The sequence below is a fragment of the Watersipora subatra genome, chromosome 2 (assembly GCF_963576615.1).
Source record: "Watersipora subatra chromosome 2, tzWatSuba1.1, whole genome shotgun sequence".
Lineage (NCBI taxonomy): Eukaryota > Metazoa > Bryozoa > Gymnolaemata > Cheilostomatida > Watersiporidae > Watersipora > Watersipora subatra.
The window spans coordinates 68915355-68935530 of record NC_088709.1 but is presented as its reverse complement, the minus strand read 5'-3'; the positions used below and the strand labels follow the sequence as shown (position 1 = coordinate 68935530).

The window sequence follows — 20176 nt, the reverse complement described above, 5'->3', positions numbered from 1 at the left end:
AAAGTACAGTAATTTGTTTTGAATAAAATGGCTATGAAATGACAAATAATGAAAATCATCCTTAGAAATTTTGTGGATATGTTCTTCACACTTAGTCTTGCTGGATTATGTGAAGCACCTTTAAGAGAAGCAAACTACCTTTGCCTACAACTGATACATAAGAAAAGTTTTATGAAATTGCCCCCGTGATGTATGGTCAAAGGTATTTGTTACATTGTGAACATGGTTGTGAACTTGAACAATTAAAATACGCTTTTCCATCGTAATATCCTGTTTTAGGTCAGGTCAGCTGTATTTTACCATTACATAAAAACATCTAGGCTCTAGACAAGTCATTTGATGACTCATTGAAATAATTGTGGGTTATTCTATTGGGCAGATGACCATTGAATTAACACTATTGAAATCTTACATATATAATGTTTATGCTAAAGCTGGTAGCCGATTTTCTCAGTTATCTTGAGTAAAGCTAAATCATTGTCGAGGCGGATAAATGACTGCCTTCACTTTCCTCTTCTATAATAGTTTCTCATAATATATTTCTTGCAATGATTTGTGGACTTCTAAAACTGAAGTACATTAATGATGTGTAAGCGGAGTTTGTTGTTCAAGGTCTGTTGCCGCTGCAGGTACCTACCTTGGCGGATGTAATACTCAAATGTTTGCTCGCACTGCTAGCGAATTATCTCTAATCTGGAAATATATTGTGATTGGTTGAAGCATTTAAAAACTAGGACTAGCATTCTGTTTGTAAACATTCAGGCACTGTCTTTTACATATTTCATCAAATGTTTGGTCCAGGCTAGTTGTTTTTCTAGTTGTGGCCAAATAATAAGCAATTATGCATTTACATTATTTGCTCGATGTTTTGTCTTGAATTTGATAATTCTATTTGAAGGACTGCTTAACAATGTCTTGGTAATGGAGTATTTCATTTGAACATGGGCTAACATGTCCTTAAAGTTATAAAATTGTTGAAATTCATGTCATATTTTTTGTCGAGAACGAGTGAAGTTTAAACAGTTCTGTTATCAGCATGAAAACAGCAAGTTTAAAGTGGCAAGGCTGAATTTAGCCTACCCTAGGACATTTTTATTTCGCTAGTAATTAGTTTCGTGAGTAGCACACAGTAAAATTTCGCTGCAACTTAATTTCGCGGCTCTGATGAGTGCGAAAATATAGTGATGTGAAAATAAATGCAGTGAAAAACACAGATTACTTTCCTCAAGTCCAGTTCGCCAATAAAATTTTTTTTTCAATTTGGGACTAGTTCGTATTTGTAAACCGCAGGTTGAAACGTGTGGGTGAGATCGATAATTCAATTTGATCATTTCCATTCGTTTCTTGGACTATCAATGACGTCTAGGTCCCTCCTGCCATGAATTTCACATGTCTTTCGCACTCAAAGCCCAAAAAGAAGAAATTAGATAACAACCAACTTCACAACCAAAACTGTACAATGTGTTTGGACCTGGTGAGGGTCGATATTGTTTTTGTTTGGTAATGAAATTCATCACTACAATAATCATTATTCAATTTTATGACTTCACCTACCAGACTTTCATATTCATCAGTTACAAATTCGGTGACTAAACTGATATCATCATTTTAATTTGCTTTGCCATGCTGCTCAGCAGGCCTGTATTCCCTGGGGCGGCTGGCCGGCTGAGCCGCTCCAACTTTCTAGGATTTTTCAGCGACTAAGTACAGTCAAACTCAAATAACGCGCCCTCGGATAAAATGTAAAATTTTATCTCGAACACTTGGTTAGCTCGAACGGGTTAGTTTGGTCCGTTCCCAAGCGATGATAAATTGCTTTAGATAACTTGACCTCAACGTCATTAACCCAGACAGTTATATGCCCAACGGCTACAGGGACGGTTGATATCGCTGTAGAGTGTAGAATATCACTTTATTCCAAGCCATGGAGATAAACATCCACTTTTAGTAGTTCTTGGGTGACATTATTTTCATCATCGGCAAAATATTCTTGTTACCGATTTTTAAAAAAGTTTGCAAAAGGGAAAGTTTTCCCAAACATCCGTTTAGCAATGGCCCATCGAACGCGTGGAGACCTTCGGATGAACTTATAATAAAATCGGCTAAATTGATCTTTGTTGACATGCTCATAAAAAAGTTTTTTTTGAGCGCTTCAACTGCGGTCAAGTTTAGCATATTTTTATCTGAAAATGTCTTGGTAGTCACATTACCTGAAAGTAACTAATCTCAAATACCGGTAATAGAAAAATATTTCAAAAATTTGATAAATTTTTTTAAAACTTTACATTAGAGACCCGGTTGAGGCCCTACGTGAAAGAAACCTGTTGGGAGGGCTGACACCACCCTTTCCAAACACCCCCCATTCATAACTAGCCGCCTAACATTGGCCACCCCAACTTGCAACGATGGAATACAAGTCTGCTGCTCAGTCGGTATATTAGCTATATAATGAGTTTACCAGAAATTTCCCATTGAGCCAAACACACATGACAATTACCTGTATTTCTGTTATGACGATTTTATTGCGGATATCGATGAACAAAGCCATTTAACTTCGGGTTTTCGCTCATTCGTCATGTTAGTTTAGTTTCGCTCGTGAAATTTTCGTGAGAGGATGACTCCGCGAAAATGTGAAGGTTAGATGACGCGAATACATAAGTGTCCTGGGGTAATTAAAAAGGTTGAAAATGAATAAATTGATTCATGTTTAAAATAATAATTTTTTTTATAAATTAAACCTGCTGTATTTTTAAATCATTAAAATGTGACTGTTTAGGTAAATATGTGTTTTATTTCATTAGGCGTTTTTTAGCCTTTACAGAATTCTTAACAATTTGATCAATTTATCTTAGTTATCACAACATTTGCCTCTAATTGTGCCAAGTCTTCAACCCTTGAACAAACAAATTCAATTTGTATTTACAGGCATTTAGGTGTTTTCATTATTCATGGTGAAGTTTTATGTTCAAATTGTCATGCATAATTCTGTGTAATTAGACAGAAAGAGAGCACAACGATTCCAACCACCAGCCACTAACCTCCAAATGGAAATGACAGCAGCTGTCGAAAACTTTGACAAGGTATTGGAGACAGATATAATGGTATGTATGGATGAAGTTTAGCACTGTGACAACTTACCTTCGCTTATGAAGTAGTAGTTATGAAGTAGTTTCAACTAAAACAACGATGGTTTACAAGTAGCCACACACCGTTAGAGCAGCTGCATTATTGGCTGCAGGATTTTATTTGTGCTTTCTGACTCATAGTTAAATTGATCATTTGTGAAAAATCCGGCAAAATTGAACCTTGAGATACAAGTATAAAAAAGGCCACAAAAGCGCGTGTATGGGCGTGTGTGTATAGGCGTGTATGTATGTGTGTGGGTGAGTGTGTATAGGTGTGTGTATGGGCTTGTATGGCCTTTTTTATTCATTTTTGTCCATATTTCTACATCAAGTAGGGCTGGACCCTCTCATCTTCTTTTAAGTCAGTCTCTCCGCGGTCATGGGCCTGTTTGGTAAAAGCTAGAATGACACTAGAGATAGATACCTTAGCCCAGGCTTCTATAACCATTTGAAAGATAGTGGCATAACTTGTTTTGCGTATGACATAAACTCGGAAAACTTACGAAAGTGTTCTGTTTGAGTACAGTAGACGCTCCTACAGCGTGAATAATTCATTCCAGGAATGTTTACGTTATTTCATAGGAATTTCATGTTATAATAACGGTAAAATACATGTAAATTACTTTATTCATTCCAAGATCTTACCAAAATCACCCTTTTGGCCATACAAAAATAAACAAACTATATGTCACTTTTTAATTAGTTGGCTGCATTGTAATTGTAATATTATACAGTAGTATTACAGCGTATACTACTGTATAATATTAGTATTAGCAGTAGCATTACAACAGTATTATGTTGTATTACGTTAGTAGTATAACGTCGTATTGCAGTGTAATACATAGTATGTGTACACTGTACAGTGTACAGACACTTTACAACATATGTGTAATACAATATGTGTGTTATGTTGTAATACAATAGTATTACATTGTATTGCAGTGTAATACATACGGCTATTTCACAATCAGGTGTACACAACATATTGGAAAAACAGTATGGGAATATGACCATTTTGATTTTCACTAGTCTCAAGTCTTCTGTATTCCATTGCGTGCAGGACATTCCGGGCATTGTGGTGAACAAAGATTTTTGTCTCTATGTATTCTTAAAGCGATTTTATGACCGATACAAGGTCAAAAGAGGTGCATTTTTTTGAAGTTTTCGTGTGTCACATATTTTCAACGCCAATTTTGCAGGTAGTCCAACTTGTTTTGGAGCAATCTTTCTGTAGAATTCACATGGGGTCTCAAATGACCCCAATAGTATGACCAGGGTGACCCTGGTCATACTATTGTTGTTGGAAATTTTTCGGTGAAATGATGTTTGGGTCGGGTAGGCCGCAATTTACAGTTTGAGATAGACAGTATGAAATCCTATCAATTTTAAAGTTCAAGATAAAAGTAAATTTTAAAGCAGTGTGTCAAAAAGAATATGTTTGGGTTTGCATTCAGTCAAAAGCATCACAAAATGTTGTGCATGAGGAAAAAAACGGTTTGAAAGTTCAATGTTTGAGTTGCTCAAAACGGCAAAAAGAACCTATACCGGTGTTCGAACTCAAAATAGTGTAGTGCCCGTACCCCCGCCATCCTACACCAAATGGCTATTTACAAGGATGATTACAGTCTATCTTCACACACCTTCTAATGCACCCTCTTTATGTACCAGATCGCATGACCATCAATGTAATATTGCTTGATATATATGGGCTCAAGTGCCCTGACTGTAGCGTCCCGTAACCCTGTAGTGTCCGTACCCATATAATAGGAAACTTACCTAAACTGCAAATTGAAGTTCTATAGCTATTCATTTCTATGACTAAATTGTAGGGAAACCGAACCCTAAGTCAAAATGCGCAAATGTGTCGACATGCGTATAAACTTTTTGTGGTTTTACTGGCAAAGGCGCATATTCAGGTATACATAAATTATTAGTTTTGTCTATCGGTGCACAGAACCTTCCGATTCTGTGTTTCATTTTCTGTGAAAATGTTTGATTTTATTAGTTTATCATGCTTACCTATGATAACACAAAGTTTACTGATTTGGGAACATTACTGTTCAAGCTACATGCCAGTAATAGAAACCACAGTCATTGGGTACGTACACTACCAAAATGTCATTGAGTATTATTCACGCCGTTGTTGTATCCTACGTTGTGCTGTACATAACGTCATAACTCAGTGTGCATCCAAAGCAGTTCGGTCAGTGGTAGACTTCCTCACAGTAAGAAAAGGTAAGTTCAGCTTATTTGCATGTAAAAGCTTTCAGATTTTGAGACAAGATTTATGAGATGGGAATTGTATGTTACCATTCACGAAAATTAGTGGTTTTTTTATTTTTAGATGGGTAGAATTACAAGAAGTCGGACGCAGCCTGACGTGAATATTGAAGTGAGTAAAAACACATTAAAGCAACAAAGAAGACGTGCAAAGCTCAAGGAAGAAAGAGGTGCTTGACTTGCTTCTGAGCGAGAAAAAGATAGATTGAGAAAGCAGCAAGCAAGGCAGAAGCAACGACGGAAGGCTGAAAAATTCGTCAAATTAAAGGTAGAACTGCGTGTGAAAAAGCGACTAGAAATGCAGCGATACAGAGCAAAGAAAAATGCACAAAATACACCTACATCTAAATCTGCAGCGGCAAAGAAAAGAGAAGTTCAAACATCCCTTGAAAAAAAGAAAATCAAAAGGTTGGAACACAATGTTGCGAAACTTAGAGCAAAGCGAATGAGAATGAAAATTAAAATACCGGGAAGAGGCAACAGCAATGCAGAAGATCAATGTAAGTCTGGATACAACTCCCGAAGTACGACAAAAAATCAGTGAAAAAAGCCAGAAAGGCATTGCCTATCACACCCTAAAAACAGTTAGCAGTGTTTCGAAGAATTTTAACACCAACTTTTAAAAAGAATCTGGAGCAAGCAGGAGTGCTAAGCAAGACAACAGGTGTTGAAGTGTTGCAGAATTCCAAATTCCAGCAGTGAACGAAGGTCAGTTCTCAAATCTCAATCTACTATAGTCTATAGGCCTACTATGTGCTAAAGCAACTGTGTACGCTTGGCGGATTGAGATAGTGTAGTGTAGTGTCCATACCCAGCACATTTCATGTACTAGTAGCTGTTTATCTTTTTTTGTTTATTCCAGACTTGAGACTGGAGAGTGGATTGCTGTAGCATATACAGACAGCTTCTATATCGGTGTGGTCAAAGAGTGTGATAGTTGCGATGTCACTACGGATTTCATGAAATTGAAAAATGGAAGGCTTAAATGGCCAACCCGCCCAGATGTAGACACCCACCCAAAGAACATTATCCTGCAATGCATGCCAATAGTTTGCCCAGATAAGGATGGCAGATACAGATATTTCAATCCTGAAAACCTGGTTGAGATTCAGAACGCTTATAACATCTTTAAGAACAAATAACTGTAATCATATTATACGTATTGTCCGTACCCATGAGACAAGCTATGCCTACTGCCTGAAATTTTCCAAGGAGAGTAACCGCATTACAATAAATCATTTTGTTTAGGATAGCATATGTTCATTCATCGTTAATATATAGTTAAATGAGATAATTAAAGATTTTGGGTTTCCATCTAATTAATGCAAACTTTAAACATTTAAAATCGCATAAATATTATGCAAGACCCTTACACTTCGACGCCTTGGGTGTAAAAATTACAATCTCCTAAATGGGAAAAAATTACTTTGAATGTATAGTGTTGAAAAATGTCTATGCATTGTTAGGGTTGTTTTTCTATAAAAATGTTGTACAATGGAAAGAAAACATATTTACTGACTCCATCACCACATCATGTAGTGTCCGTAACCATTCCTACATAGGTCTGTTTTACCCATGATTTTTCGAAGACATTGGGAGTGTTGTGCTTTTCCACATGGATATAATTAGCAAGGCTCTTCTGCTGTCCAAAATTAATCAGTATGACAAATTTGGTTGAGGTTGATATTTTGACCTAATATGACACACTATGTGTACATTTGATTGTGAAATAGCTGATAGTACGTGTACACTGTATGGCTTATGTGTAATACAATATGTGTATTACGCTGTAATACGATTGTTAGTATTATGATTAGTATTACAATGTAATACTACTGGGTAACAGTAGTATTATGTTCTAATAGTACTGTAATACATATATCACTAGTATTACAACATAAACAATTGGTTCCAGGAACATTTACTTTATAGGTATTTACGTTATAGTATTCGTCAAAAGGGTTCGAGTTTATTATAGAAGATCACTTTCAATGATCCTTAAACTCGGGACGTTCAGATCGAGAGACTAATACTCTAACCACATACACTGAATAATTGAGCAGCAACCTCGTTTATTATCTGTGCTTTATCGACACTTCTGACGATTTCTCACGGCAAAGTAGAATGTTAGGGTTAACATATGTAACAAACAACCATATACGTTGTTTTCTCACTAAAAAGCGGCAAAATAGAAAGCAATATTTCAGAGGCCAGCCACAAGACGAGTGTTGTTCAAATCAAATCTGGGAACTTCTGCTAACTTTATGTTATGAATTTTTTTATGTGGACCGAAGCAAATACTATACATAAGTTCCTTGTGTTATGTGGATTTTACGTCATCGGAGGTGAACATTATAGGAAAATTTACTGTATGTTCAAAAGATACCTTCGCATCTAATAGTAGTCTGGGCTGGATTATAACGATGAAGTTTAATACTTCAATAGAACTATAACATAGCTTTGAGGGTGTATTCAGTGAGCTAAGTTCATTTAAGTTAAAGTCAAAGTTAATGTTATACGTCTGTCTCAAAGGTAACAACTCCATATAGTACGTTCTGTATAGTGCTGAGCACGAGTAATAAAACGCGTTGAACTCACCGGTTTGTCTTCTTTCGAGTATCGGGTAATAGAATATTCGAGTAATTCGGTCTGGCGGGTTCGGGTCTTGACTGGCTAGTTTGGGTTTTGGTACACGGATCCGTCGAGTAGTGTCAACTAAAACCTGATCTATTGCGCCCTGCGCTTTCGATTGTTTAACAATCCATCCGCCTGTTAACGCTGTGAGTACGAATGTCAGTCAATAAAAACAGTGAAAACTAATAAATAATTGGAATAGAACTATAATTGATTTTTAAGTTTTAAGATTTGTCTAATGTTTAGAAAATTTAAACGTAAAATCTGTAACAACAAACCCGATACTGGATAAACTCAAAAAGTATTCGTGCCAAGCACTGCCATTTACCCGATACTCAAAAAACTGGAACGGAAAGGGACGAGTCTACACCCATTGGCCAAGAAGTACTTGTGCCTAGCACTAGTACTGTATACATTAATCTTACATTGCTTTGCCTACCATAACTGCTAAATACACAAGTTACTGTAGATAACTGTAGTTAATAAGGTTAATACAGTATTTTTAAATTTTTAATATCTTCAGTATGTATATAAAATTTTGATGTTTTGGCATTAAATGTTAAATTAAATTGGGAGTGTTTGCACTACGGTTTTCTATACCACTCTTCGATATTTTTGCCTTACGACGCCAATGCTGGAATGAGTTAATGTCAGATGGCAGGGTCTACAATATTTAAAGTATTGATTGTAAAAATATTAAATTATCTGTAAATGGAATTCAGTAATAACTAAAATTTTATATATCTACTGTACACTAGAGAAACAGAACTAGGCTTGGCAAGGTAAAGTTGGCAGAAAGGATGGTGAAGTTTAAACCAGCTTAGCTTATGCAGTCCGACCTCAGTTGTTGATCACAAGTGGTTCCATAAGGCTGTTCAAAAGACGACTCATTGAAATTTTGAAATGATTTCTTCCATTATAAATAATGTTAATATTTCAAGTCAATTCCAGGACTAGAATATGACTTTTCTAAGATTTTCTTCCAGTATAAACTAGAAATTCCCCTGTCATACAGCCCATGACCAAAATGATATTGGACAAAAGAAAGGGTACGGATGGTTGAGAAATGCAATATTAGCAGTCAAATGGCGCTGCAGTGCAATAGGATAACTGCAATGGGAGTTGTAATGTACTGGGTGTTATTATATACAACAAACAGCAATAATGAAAGGAAAATATAATATGTTTATATCCTCTCCCCGTGATAGGAGAAATGCAATATTAGAAGTAAAATGCACCGATATTATTAGATTAACTAATATTATTAATATAGTAGGCTAATACAGTAATAATAGAAAACCAATGCACAATTTTGTTTATATTTCAAAACGTTATAGCTAACAATAACGAGAAGTTGTGATATTTATATATATTTTTAGAAAATCTATTTAACAGAACTATTTAGAAACAATAATAACAGTAATGTATTGCCCAACATCGGTCACTATATACTTCGATCTTGTAAATTCGAATTCTTATAATTAAGTCTTCTAAAATCGAATAATTATTCTTATAATTAAGTTTTATAAAATCGAATAATTCTTCTTATAATTAAATATTGTAATAATCTCATAAGAATCGCTAGAAAAAATATCATCGTCATTTCCTTTACTTTCACTGCTTTGGACATCAGTTGGAATACCAAAGTACTCATTGTAAGTGTCCAAAATGTCAGTTTCTTTGAAATCGCCAAAAAAGAAATGAATACTTTTCAGTACTTCTACGTTAATTACAGAAACCTTTGGCAATTGGACAACGCTATAGACTGGTGAAATGTGCATGTTTTTTCGTGAAATGCGCATGTTTTTTCGTGAAATGCGCACGACTTAATGGTTCTATTATCTGTCGCTCGGCGTTTCGTTTGCCGATCTAAATTGTGATAAAAATGAGGCTTGTCAATTTTTAACAAGAATTTTCGTCCAAATTAATCTGTCTATTTATGTATAATCCAATCTGATGGGTAAGGTTTAGGAAATTTTCGACAACTAATAAAGACTTGGTAACATAGTTAAATGGGTTTATATGTGTTTTGTATTGTTATTATACTTAAACGTATCCATTGAAAAATGGTTAAATTTGTTGATGAGCTTTTGGTACTAGGGTTTGTGACGGCCATTGATGAATAATTTCTGCGAGTTGTGTGCACATATGCATTTATCATAAATCTCCCAAACAATCGCTTTGCTCGTGCTTGGTCGTGAGATAATGTTAATATTTCAACTCAATTCTAAGACTAGAATATGAAGACTTTGCTAAGATTTTGGTATCATTTTACACCACAAACTGTATACTAAGGCAACAGGTGATTTAAAAATACTGCAAAGAATTAGGCTCAGCTGAGGAATGAATTGTTGTATTAGTAGGAACTTTTACCCCAGACTAAGTCCTTATACTTTTTATTAAATGTAAAGTGTTAAGATAGTCTGTATGTTGTATTGTATTGAAGCATATCCTTTAAAAGATTATGGCATAATAGAAGTTCACTTGTAGCGCAATGTGTAGGAAGGGCCATGTCTCCTTTCCCGCAGCTTATGTACTTCTTTTGCTAAGTCCTATAACTTTATTAATTTCTCACAACTGCTATGACCTTTCATGTAACCAGGTGTCTCACAACCTCAATCATACAACATTTTCTGTTCTCTCTTTGTCAAAGGAAAAATCGTTCATTAGGCAGTACTGCATGTAGATCTACCAAAGAGCTTAATGACTACATTAGTAAGGATTCGCCTTAACTACCCATGTCACCCGACTCTGTTTAGGAATCTTTTCCTACGTTGGAAGATTTGTGTCCTAAAGCCATCATAAGTAAATCTCTGACAGTATGCCTTCTGTTTAAAAAAAGGAGAAATAAGCATAAGTGAGTGCTCGACTATTTTAGGTTGATGACATTGATTCCCTTGCAACCTTGAACGTTGACATAAAGCTTGAAGCGGATAAAAATTTTGACCCTAACAGCTTTGATTGTCATTCTGATGTATCAGATGAGAGTGATGAGGACTTCAAGCCACACAAAAACAGCAAGAAAAGAAAAACATCATCAAAACGCAAAGCCAAGCCAAAAGGTTGTGAGTCTCACAGAATTTCTATGATAGATTATTTCCATAATTTGAAATTTGCTTGTCTAAAATGAATTTTTTTTGGGCTGGTCAAATCAATTCATTTACTTGAACTTGATAACCATTATGGGAAAGTCTTCATCTAGAATAGTTTAATTATTCAGGCCTCTCATGTACTGATATGTTGCTTTCAAGCTGCTAGCTGTTAATATATGAAATCAAAAATCAGGTGATCTCTGTCATTGCTGATATTTCTGTAGGAATTATTTATCCGTAAAAGGTTATTTAACAGTTATATAAGTAACTAGCTCAAATGCAAGAAATACTAAGATGGTTGGACTGTTTACTGAAACAATATCATTATTGAAACCAGATCTAAACCATCTAACCTAAATATCTAAACCAGTTATTGACAATTTAAATTGTGAATCACTATTCTTGGAATGTTGACATATGTAGTATATTAGCCGAGGTTGTGACATATGCGAGGCTTGCATTTTTTCAGGCGACAAGGTTTCTCGAGTTTCATATACACCCCTGAACACCATTAAGATGATTGTAACGAAAAAGAAAATATTGCCGAGAAAGTGTCTCAGCTGTTTACAATTGCGCAAAACTGATTATCGAAGCGAATGATGTTTGTACTGATATTATTTAAATTGTTGAATTAAAACTGACAACGAAAAAAGATTCAAGGAAAATCTACAATACTGTTCGGACAATAAACCTCACCCCTATATAAGCCGCATCTGCTTTATTTTCCAAAAAACGATAATAAAACAATACATAAGCCTCACCTGTGTATATGCCGCAGAACTCAGGACGGTGCTTTTTAACACGGCAGCTACTTTGCTGTTTAAAACGGAACAGTGCCTAACGGCGCTATTTTGTATTAACCTACACTTTTTAACCTAGTTCCTAACATAACAGTACCGTTAGGCATTGTTTTGTATTTTCTTTCACCGCTAGAGGTGCACTAACCGGAGATTCTGGTTAATTCGCCCTAGCCCTAAAAGAAAAATTCCCAGAATAGCTGGACCCTTGTTTTAGCCGCAGGGCTCAAGTCATCAGAAAAAAGTAGCGGCTAATAGTCCAAAAAGTACAGTAGTAGAACTCTTGATAATAATCAGATAATGATAGGATTTTGGGATAATCTGCGCTACTTGTTTTCCCATTTCGTTTCATTACTTCACGGTGACACATATAAGTGAAGAATCTGCATAGAACAGAGTCTACACTAATCAATGTTTTCATTTGTATGCTAAAAGTTGCGATTTACTGAGAGACTTCTATAGTAAGTACTTTTTTGCTGTCTCCTCAAATGGTCATCTGAATGCAGAAACGTTTTGTTTGGAATTGCGCAGCACACAAGCTTGTTCCACATTTGATTTTAACCCCTTTTAACGATTTCATTTTTTAGACTGTGAAGATTGTCAACTAGAGACTATTGGTGATTCCATTTTACACCCTCTTCTGCCCATCTATGATACTCAGGTAATAGCTTTTTATCAACGGTATAAACCCTCCACAAGGATAGGCAACGGCTATCATATGAGCAGGGTTAAATGATCGAGCTCTGTTGGGATTGTGCTAGCCTGGGTTTCGGGGCTAACACAGTTCTCGCGGGGCGGTGGCGTTGCCTTGTTAGGTTTTTGGGTATATGTCGTTATTGCAGATATGCGTCGATCACGGATATCAAACCATGAATCAGCAAACCTTGAATTCCTACAGTGTATGGGTAATACCTAACAAAAAAGGGATCCATAGAAAATCAAACATTTGAAATTACCTATTTGGACCAATTTTGAGAGTGGTAGGGTCATAATATATTCTTAAAGGTTGACTTGCAACAAAATTCACATTACCGTTATTTGATATGAAAAGATTGGCCGTGTCTTACTTCTGTGTGTTGTAGGTGCAAAATATGTGGAAAGGTGATTACAAGCTCTTAAAAGCTCAAAAATGAACAGAAAATCGCAGCCACACGAGACCGCCATATTTTGGATTCCCTTTCCAAAACGGCTCAAATGTGATGTAGTCGTGAGAGATGGTTTCTGTTTACATTTTCTTGCAACCTTATTCGTCGAAATATTTTCACAAATATAATTCACGCATTCAATAAAACTATGTCTATTGTTCTTACGCGTCTGTTTTATCGCCATTGTAATGCTGTCACTTTTAGCAGTGATATATTAAAACTTACCGTAAAATTCGTATAATTTTTTAGCCTTAGCTTGAAGGAGTACATATCTTTGTCTGATAATCATGACAAGCCTGTTGGTCACTTGTGATAATCGAAAGGTGCTGCAGAAATTATTTGCGAAGTATTGGGTCACATGATCAGATTACGACTTGCCGATTAGACCAGACCGAAAAACAACTGTAATGTAGCGAGCATCTATATTTGATAAGGGGTCTTCGGAAAAACCCGAAGTGTTCATCATAAACTAGTACTCTGATAAGTTTTATATTGAGCTTTGTATTGACCTTTCAATTCACGTGAGAACATACGTGACAAGGCGATTACCAAATTTCGTGGCTACGTCAGAGAAATAAATAGATTCCAATCTACGGCGTTTTTTTTGTTATTGAGCTTTTAAGAGCTTGTAATCACTTTTCCACACATTTGGCACCTACAACACAACAGAGTTAGACATGGTAAATCTTTTGAGACCAAATAACTGAAATGTGAATTTTGTTGCGAGTCAACCTTTAAAGTTAATTATATAATTTACTCGAAATCACCCGAACAACGTCCTTTTTTTTCCCTAGTCTTCGATTAATATTTTGCCAACCTTAATATAAAATGAGAAAGTATTTCATCGTTGTCACATTGTTTTACCTGGCCAATAAGATGGGACAGCAGGCAAAGGTGTGCAGTATAGTTTTTATAATCACAATCTAAATATAAAACCTAATTTGGGCCATTTCACAATGGTGACTATTAATATTGTGAATGGCAACTGGCTGATCATAACAGTGACAATATTGTGCAACTATATTTATTTGACAACAAAATGAAACCAACGGATCAGTAAATAATCACCATTGTTCATAATATTTGTAAACTCACAAGAGGCTTTATTCAGCATAGTTTTTGTTCTAGTGCCATGTTCGGGTTCATTCCAACAGAGCTTGATCATTAAACCCCGCCCATATGATAGCCGTCACCTATCCTGTGGAGTTTTATATCATTTCATTTATGCACACTGTAGGCCTATCAGTGTAGCCGGAGGTGCGGATCATGTGGAAATCTTGATGTATATCAAGCAGTATATAGTTGACATTATATTAGAGCATGCATTAATTTGCCTGACAGAGGATTACTTCATCATCAATTGGGCGGTTTCCATAAAACCTCTAATTTAACGCCATGGCGCTCTATTTTCACCTTTCTTCTATACTGGATTGGAAACGATCAATCGGAGGCGGCATTCAAATAGAGGCTGGCGGTCTATTTTTCAACTGGTTCGCCAGATTTTTGGAAAATAAATTTAGCCCTATTATGAGCGAAGCGAATGTTACTTATATTTTGCTCTATTTTTGGTAATATTAAACTTTTGGATGCCATAAATCTGCTAACTCACCTCTAACTTGTCAAACATCTCTTAATAAATGTGCATCGAGAAACCGAGAAATGTCTCTATCAGCTGATATCTATCGCTTGCAATTGACCGACGATGATATTATAGCCAATGTCCTTCTTTGCATTTGGTTGGCATTTTCAATTTTTATTTCATTCTAAATTTGAAGATGTATTTTCATTTTATATCTATATCTAACATTGTTGAATAAAAACTCATTTCAATCACCGACATGTTTGCTACAGTTTGGAGCCAATACTAGCATTTTATGTGCAATAGAAGTGGAGTTATGAGCATCGATCTATTGTAAGCCGTGTTAAGTTTGCCGCAAGGATGCTAATAAATAACATGCTTTAAATCTGCATATTTATAAGGTATACAACAATAATCTACTAAGTTATACAAATATGTATTTATGAACAAGTGACATAAACATACCGTGTTTATATTACCTGCAGAAACAAAAATTAAAGTTTTTTAAACAAAAATATTTCACTTGTTTGCTCGGATAGCTGTGTTCTGATTGTTACTTTTGATGGAACAAACATCCTCTAGTTATCCAATACCTTGCAAAATATCTTCTACCCTAGGACACTTATATTTCGCTAGTTTTTAGTTTCGTGAGTAGCATACAGAGTAAAATTTCGCTGCAACTTAATTTCACAGCTCTGATGAGTGCCAAAATATAGTGATGTGAAAATAGATGCAGTGGAACAAACATCATTAGATTCCTCAGGTCCAGTTCACTGGTACGAAAAATTTTTCAATTTTGGACTACCATACTTTTCAGACTATAAACCGCACCTCTATATAAGCTGCATCTGCTTTATTGTCCAAAAAACGATAATAAAACAATACATAAGCCTCACCTTAGAATAGGCCGCAGAACTAAGGACTGTGCTTTTTAACGTGGCAGCAACTTTGCCATTTAAAACGGAACAGCGCAGAACGGCACAGTTCTGTATTATCGACACTTTTTAACTTATCGCCTAACGGGACAGTACCGTGAGGCATTGTTTCGTATTTTATTTCACCGCTAGAAGCGCACTAATTGGAGATTCCCGTTAGTGCGCCCTAGCGGTGAAAGAAAAAGCCACAGATTAGCCGCACCCTTTTATAAGCCGCATGGCTCAAATCATCAAAAAAAGTAGTGGCTAATTGTCTGAAAAGTACGGTAGTTTGTATTTGTGAACCGAAGGTAGAAATGTGTAGGCGAGATCAATAATGCAATTTGATCGCTTGCTGCCATTTGTCTCCTGGACTATCAATGACGTCAAGGTTCCTGCCACAGTGACTGATGTGGTACCAATATTAGAATTCAAGTATTTATAGCACGTGGTGCCGCGGTGGCCATGGCTCCGGGTTGTTATTGTTTTTGGTTGGTAATAAAATTCATCACCACAATAATTATTATTCAATTTTATGACTTTCTCTACCAGACTGTCATCGTCATCAGTTACAAATTCAATGACTAAACTAATATCATCATCTTCCTTATTTGTCTAGGCTTTTCCAAAAAAACTTATCTTAATTTGTTTTGCCATGCTGCTCAGTCGGTGTATTAGCTACATGTATAATGAGTTTAGCGAAAATTGCCCAATGAGCCGAACCACACACGAAAATTGGCTGCATTTCTAATATGACGATTTTATTGTGGATATCAATGAACAAAGCCATTTAATTTTGCGTTTTCGCTCGTTCGTTATGATAGTTTAGTTTCGCTCATGAAACTTTCGCGAGAGGATGTTGCCGCGAAAATGAGAAAATTAGATGCCGCGAATACATAAGTGTCCAGTGGTAGTTTCAACTCTTCTTCTGCACAGCTGAACTAGTCAGTGTTAGCGTTCAAACAATTCTTAGCAGAGCAAAACTTTCACGTGCTACGTTCAGCACAAATGCAACGTGTAAAGGTTTTCCTCACAATAAACGTAACATTTGGTCCTAAACTTGCGAACTAAAAATAAATTCAGTAGCGAAAGAGTTAAGAACAGTAGTTTTAAGACTATTCGTAAAATTTTTAATTAAATCCTCTGAAACTAATTAATTCAAACTTCAGTTTTTAACTATAGTTCATTCCAGAAGGTTGTTCGAAAAGCGACTAGAGCGGAAAGCAAAACCTCGTTTTTATTATAATTAATGTAATTGATTTTAGTCTGTTCCAATTCTAGAAAACAACCCTTTTAAAGAAGATTTTTATTATTTTACACCATAAACTATATGCACACGTAGTAAGAAAACAGGAAATATATAAAATGCGATGACTGTCTCACAGACGCTATTAACAGTCTAGACTAGGTTGGGAAATTTATTTTGCCGCTGTCTCTGTAGCAACTCTCACCCTGCCTCATTTACTCCCAAGTCTCATAGACTGTAAAAGATAAATGCAAGTGTAGAATTAAGCTGTATTTCATTTTAATGGAATATATTCTAAGTAGATGTAAGATTGTGCGTAAGATTTTAAAAAAAATTTAAGTTATATTTTTACCAACTTTAACGTAGAATAAGTCTAGCCTATGCTAAGGTTAGTCTTTCATCCAAAAAAAAATTGGATGAAAGACTACAGTAGCGTATCTTATCAAATATTGTATAAAATGAAAAAGATCAATCAAAACATTACTTGTTTTCTATTTTCACAATTTTGAAATAACAAAATTTGAAATTCAGTTTTCAACTGTCTCTGATTTCAACTATCTCGGATGTTAGACCATAACTGTCACGTACAACTTTTATCGTAGTTTCTAGGTAAATCAGCCACGCTGATTCCGATTTTGTACTCAAAATAAAGATTGGTCCACTAACCTTCAAAGTCAAGTAAGTTTTCTTAAAGCGTTTCAATATCCGTTTCGAAAACAACACAATTGGCATTACAAGCTCTGCCCATAAATATGTGACGAAACCTAGCTTTTTCAGTAACGGAAGTTAGGAATGTTTAGTCCGATTTAGAATAATAGAGATGGGTGTCTTAAAACCCATTATTATCTAAATCCAGCATGTAAAATTATCGCAGTATTTTATGAAAGGTATATAAACTATGTAAAATTGCTTTTAGCTTGTTCCATGATGTTTAAATAGACTGAACGCCGAGAAAAATGAGCTCAAAAAGCGTGGTTTTATTACAAGCTGGCGTTGTTATTGCGCTTTTTTAAATATTCATTGTTATATAGCTTATCTACCTTTCTGAAAAGACTGAGATTATTTTTAAGGCTGAATTTAGATTTTAATGGATTTTAAAACAGCCATCTCCATTGTTCTAAATCGGTCTAAACATCCCTACGTAACTTCTATTCCTAAAAAGCTAGGTTATGTCAGGTATTTATGGGCGGAGCTTGTTGTGCCGATCGTGTTGCTTTCAAGACCGATATTAAAACGCTGTGAAAAAGCCTTCATTACTCTGAAAGTTAGTGGACTAATCTTTATTTTGAGTACAATACCGGAATCAGCGTGTCTGATTTACCTAGAAAATACAATAAAAGTTGTACATGACAGTTATGGTCTAACATCCGCGATAGTTGAAATCAGAGACAGTTGAAAGCTGAATGATAACTACTTTAAATTTGGAACCTTATCTACACTGGGTTAATTTGTCAAAACTAGGAATTTTGGACACATTCCTCCAATCATTTCTACTAAAGGATAATCAGAATTGGTTGAAGCTAAACATCACCTAATAACCTGATATTTTGAGCGGTTAAAGCTTGCTAGGATTAATTAAGATTGATTTGCGTGACCTAACACAGCACTTTTTCATTCCTTTCATTAAGGTAAGAGTTGGTGAACCGGACAGAGCTAAAAAGACACTCCCTCAAGGACTCTCATTGTCTGACTCCAAAATTAAAGGTGCTGGTAAAGGAGTGTGGACTGATATAAAAATACCCAAATTCTCTCGGTTTGGTCCGTATGAAGGCGTGCAGCGAGTGTGCATGGATATTAAGAAGGAGGAGATGTCTGGCTATGGTTGGCGGGTTGGTATCTCTGAGCACTCCTATATTTTTAAAATATGGCATATGACGCCGTGATTCTTTCAGCTACTAGTCGCAAGTGACTAAATTACCTGACAGTTGGGATGTGTTGGACTTTTATAGTCTATGCAACCAGTTTTCTGCAATCAGTTTCTGTTTTGTGTTTCTGGAGAAAATTTATGTTTTGACGTCTGTTTAACGATCTTAAGTGCTGCTGCTAAACAGTCAACAGATATAACAACATAGTGGCTGGTGGCAATATTCATTTGAATTCTGTATGTGGATGCATTTCCTTAGACTGTCCGTCTCACAGGAATAGAAACAAATAATACAAACAAAAAATAGAAAAAAAGAATAGAAAGCTACAGCTGAGAGTTGGAATTGTAAATATAGAAAGCAGCTTCATTTACCTAGCTCCAATTCTCACCTGCCAACTAATTGAATTATTCAATTTCTATAGAAACTGAATTATCCATTGAATTCTCAAATTCACTTTGAAAATGCTGTGAAACCTTTAATTGAATGCTATGGCGCTCTATTATTATACCCTTCTTCCTTAGTGGCAGTCAAATCAAAGTGGCGTTTAAATAGAGTTGATGTTTAAATAGAGGTGGCGTTCGATCAGAGGTTTTACAATAATTGCATTTAATGTTACATAAATTGAGCAACTAATTTTCACTCAAAATGCCTTAAATTGTCAAATAAGTTTACGTGAGTGATCACATTGCTAATTAAATTGGCAAGCTATTGTTACAGCTAAATTAGGCATTAAAATATTATTTGATTTTGTAAAATAATTAAAACATTTCTTGCACCGCCTGATGTGGCATACATTTGCTTTATTTTATCATCATACAAGTATTATGTATATATAAAATATTTGTATTTAAATTTCTCTTTCGTATAGAAATATACCAGTGGTATGCCCGACATTGCCTGCATAATAAAAAAGTCTTTGCACAAAAAATTATTTTTCATTTAACATATACCCTACAGGATGAATTTATTTGCGGAGTTAAGTTTCGCGGATTAGTTTATTTGCAACTGTACATTGTCACTCTATGAAGAGTTAACTCTATTGCGGCTAGCAATAGAGTTAACCCTACGCAAGCGCAAACCGCGTGTTTCGGTTTTTATTTAGCTTACAACTACAGGTCGATCGTGCTAAGCTATAATTTTTTTGCTGCGCTAAAAGGGTTTCACAAATAATCATCGATTTGGCGGCCTCTGATGAACCAAGAACTTGTGGTAAGTAATGAGTTTTTTCAAAACCATTTACTAAATTTGTTGAATTTTACTTTGGTTCTTCGGTAAAACGCAATATTTATTTTTTCCATCCCTACCGCTTCGTTATTTGTTTTACTGTGAGAGATTTTTCATCATACACGAAGGCACAATGACTGCAAGGGTGGTAGATGTCATTTCTAGAAGATCACCAATCATTCAGGGAGGTCTTGATGCTGAGGTAGAAGTGACTGCAGCTGCTAACAAGGAGAATGTATCTGTTTGATACAAAGAACGAAAGCGCCTTTACGAGC

At 35.5% G+C, this 20176-nt stretch overlaps 1 protein-coding gene across 3 annotated transcripts in view; it reads left to right on the top strand.

Annotated features, from left to right (window-relative positions):
- Positions 1-20176, top strand: part of LOC137387048 (gastrula zinc finger protein XlCGF57.1-like) — a 37729-nt gene that overhangs the window by 8237 nt on the left and 9316 nt on the right. For 2 of the 3 annotated variants that reach the window (XR_010977865.1, XM_068073335.1), the window contains exons 2-5: positions 2998-3101; positions 10918-11104; positions 12516-12589; positions 18441-18641. Coding sequence is in view for 2 of the 3 variants with exons in the window: in XM_068073335.1 (XP_067929436.1) it covers positions 2998-3101; positions 10918-11104; positions 12516-12589; positions 18441-18641 (566 nt within the window). In the remaining variant the exon portion in view is untranslated. The remainder of the gene's footprint in view (positions 1-2997; positions 3102-10917; positions 11105-12515; positions 12590-18440; positions 18642-20176) is intronic. The other variant, XM_068073337.1, reaches the window with a different exon arrangement.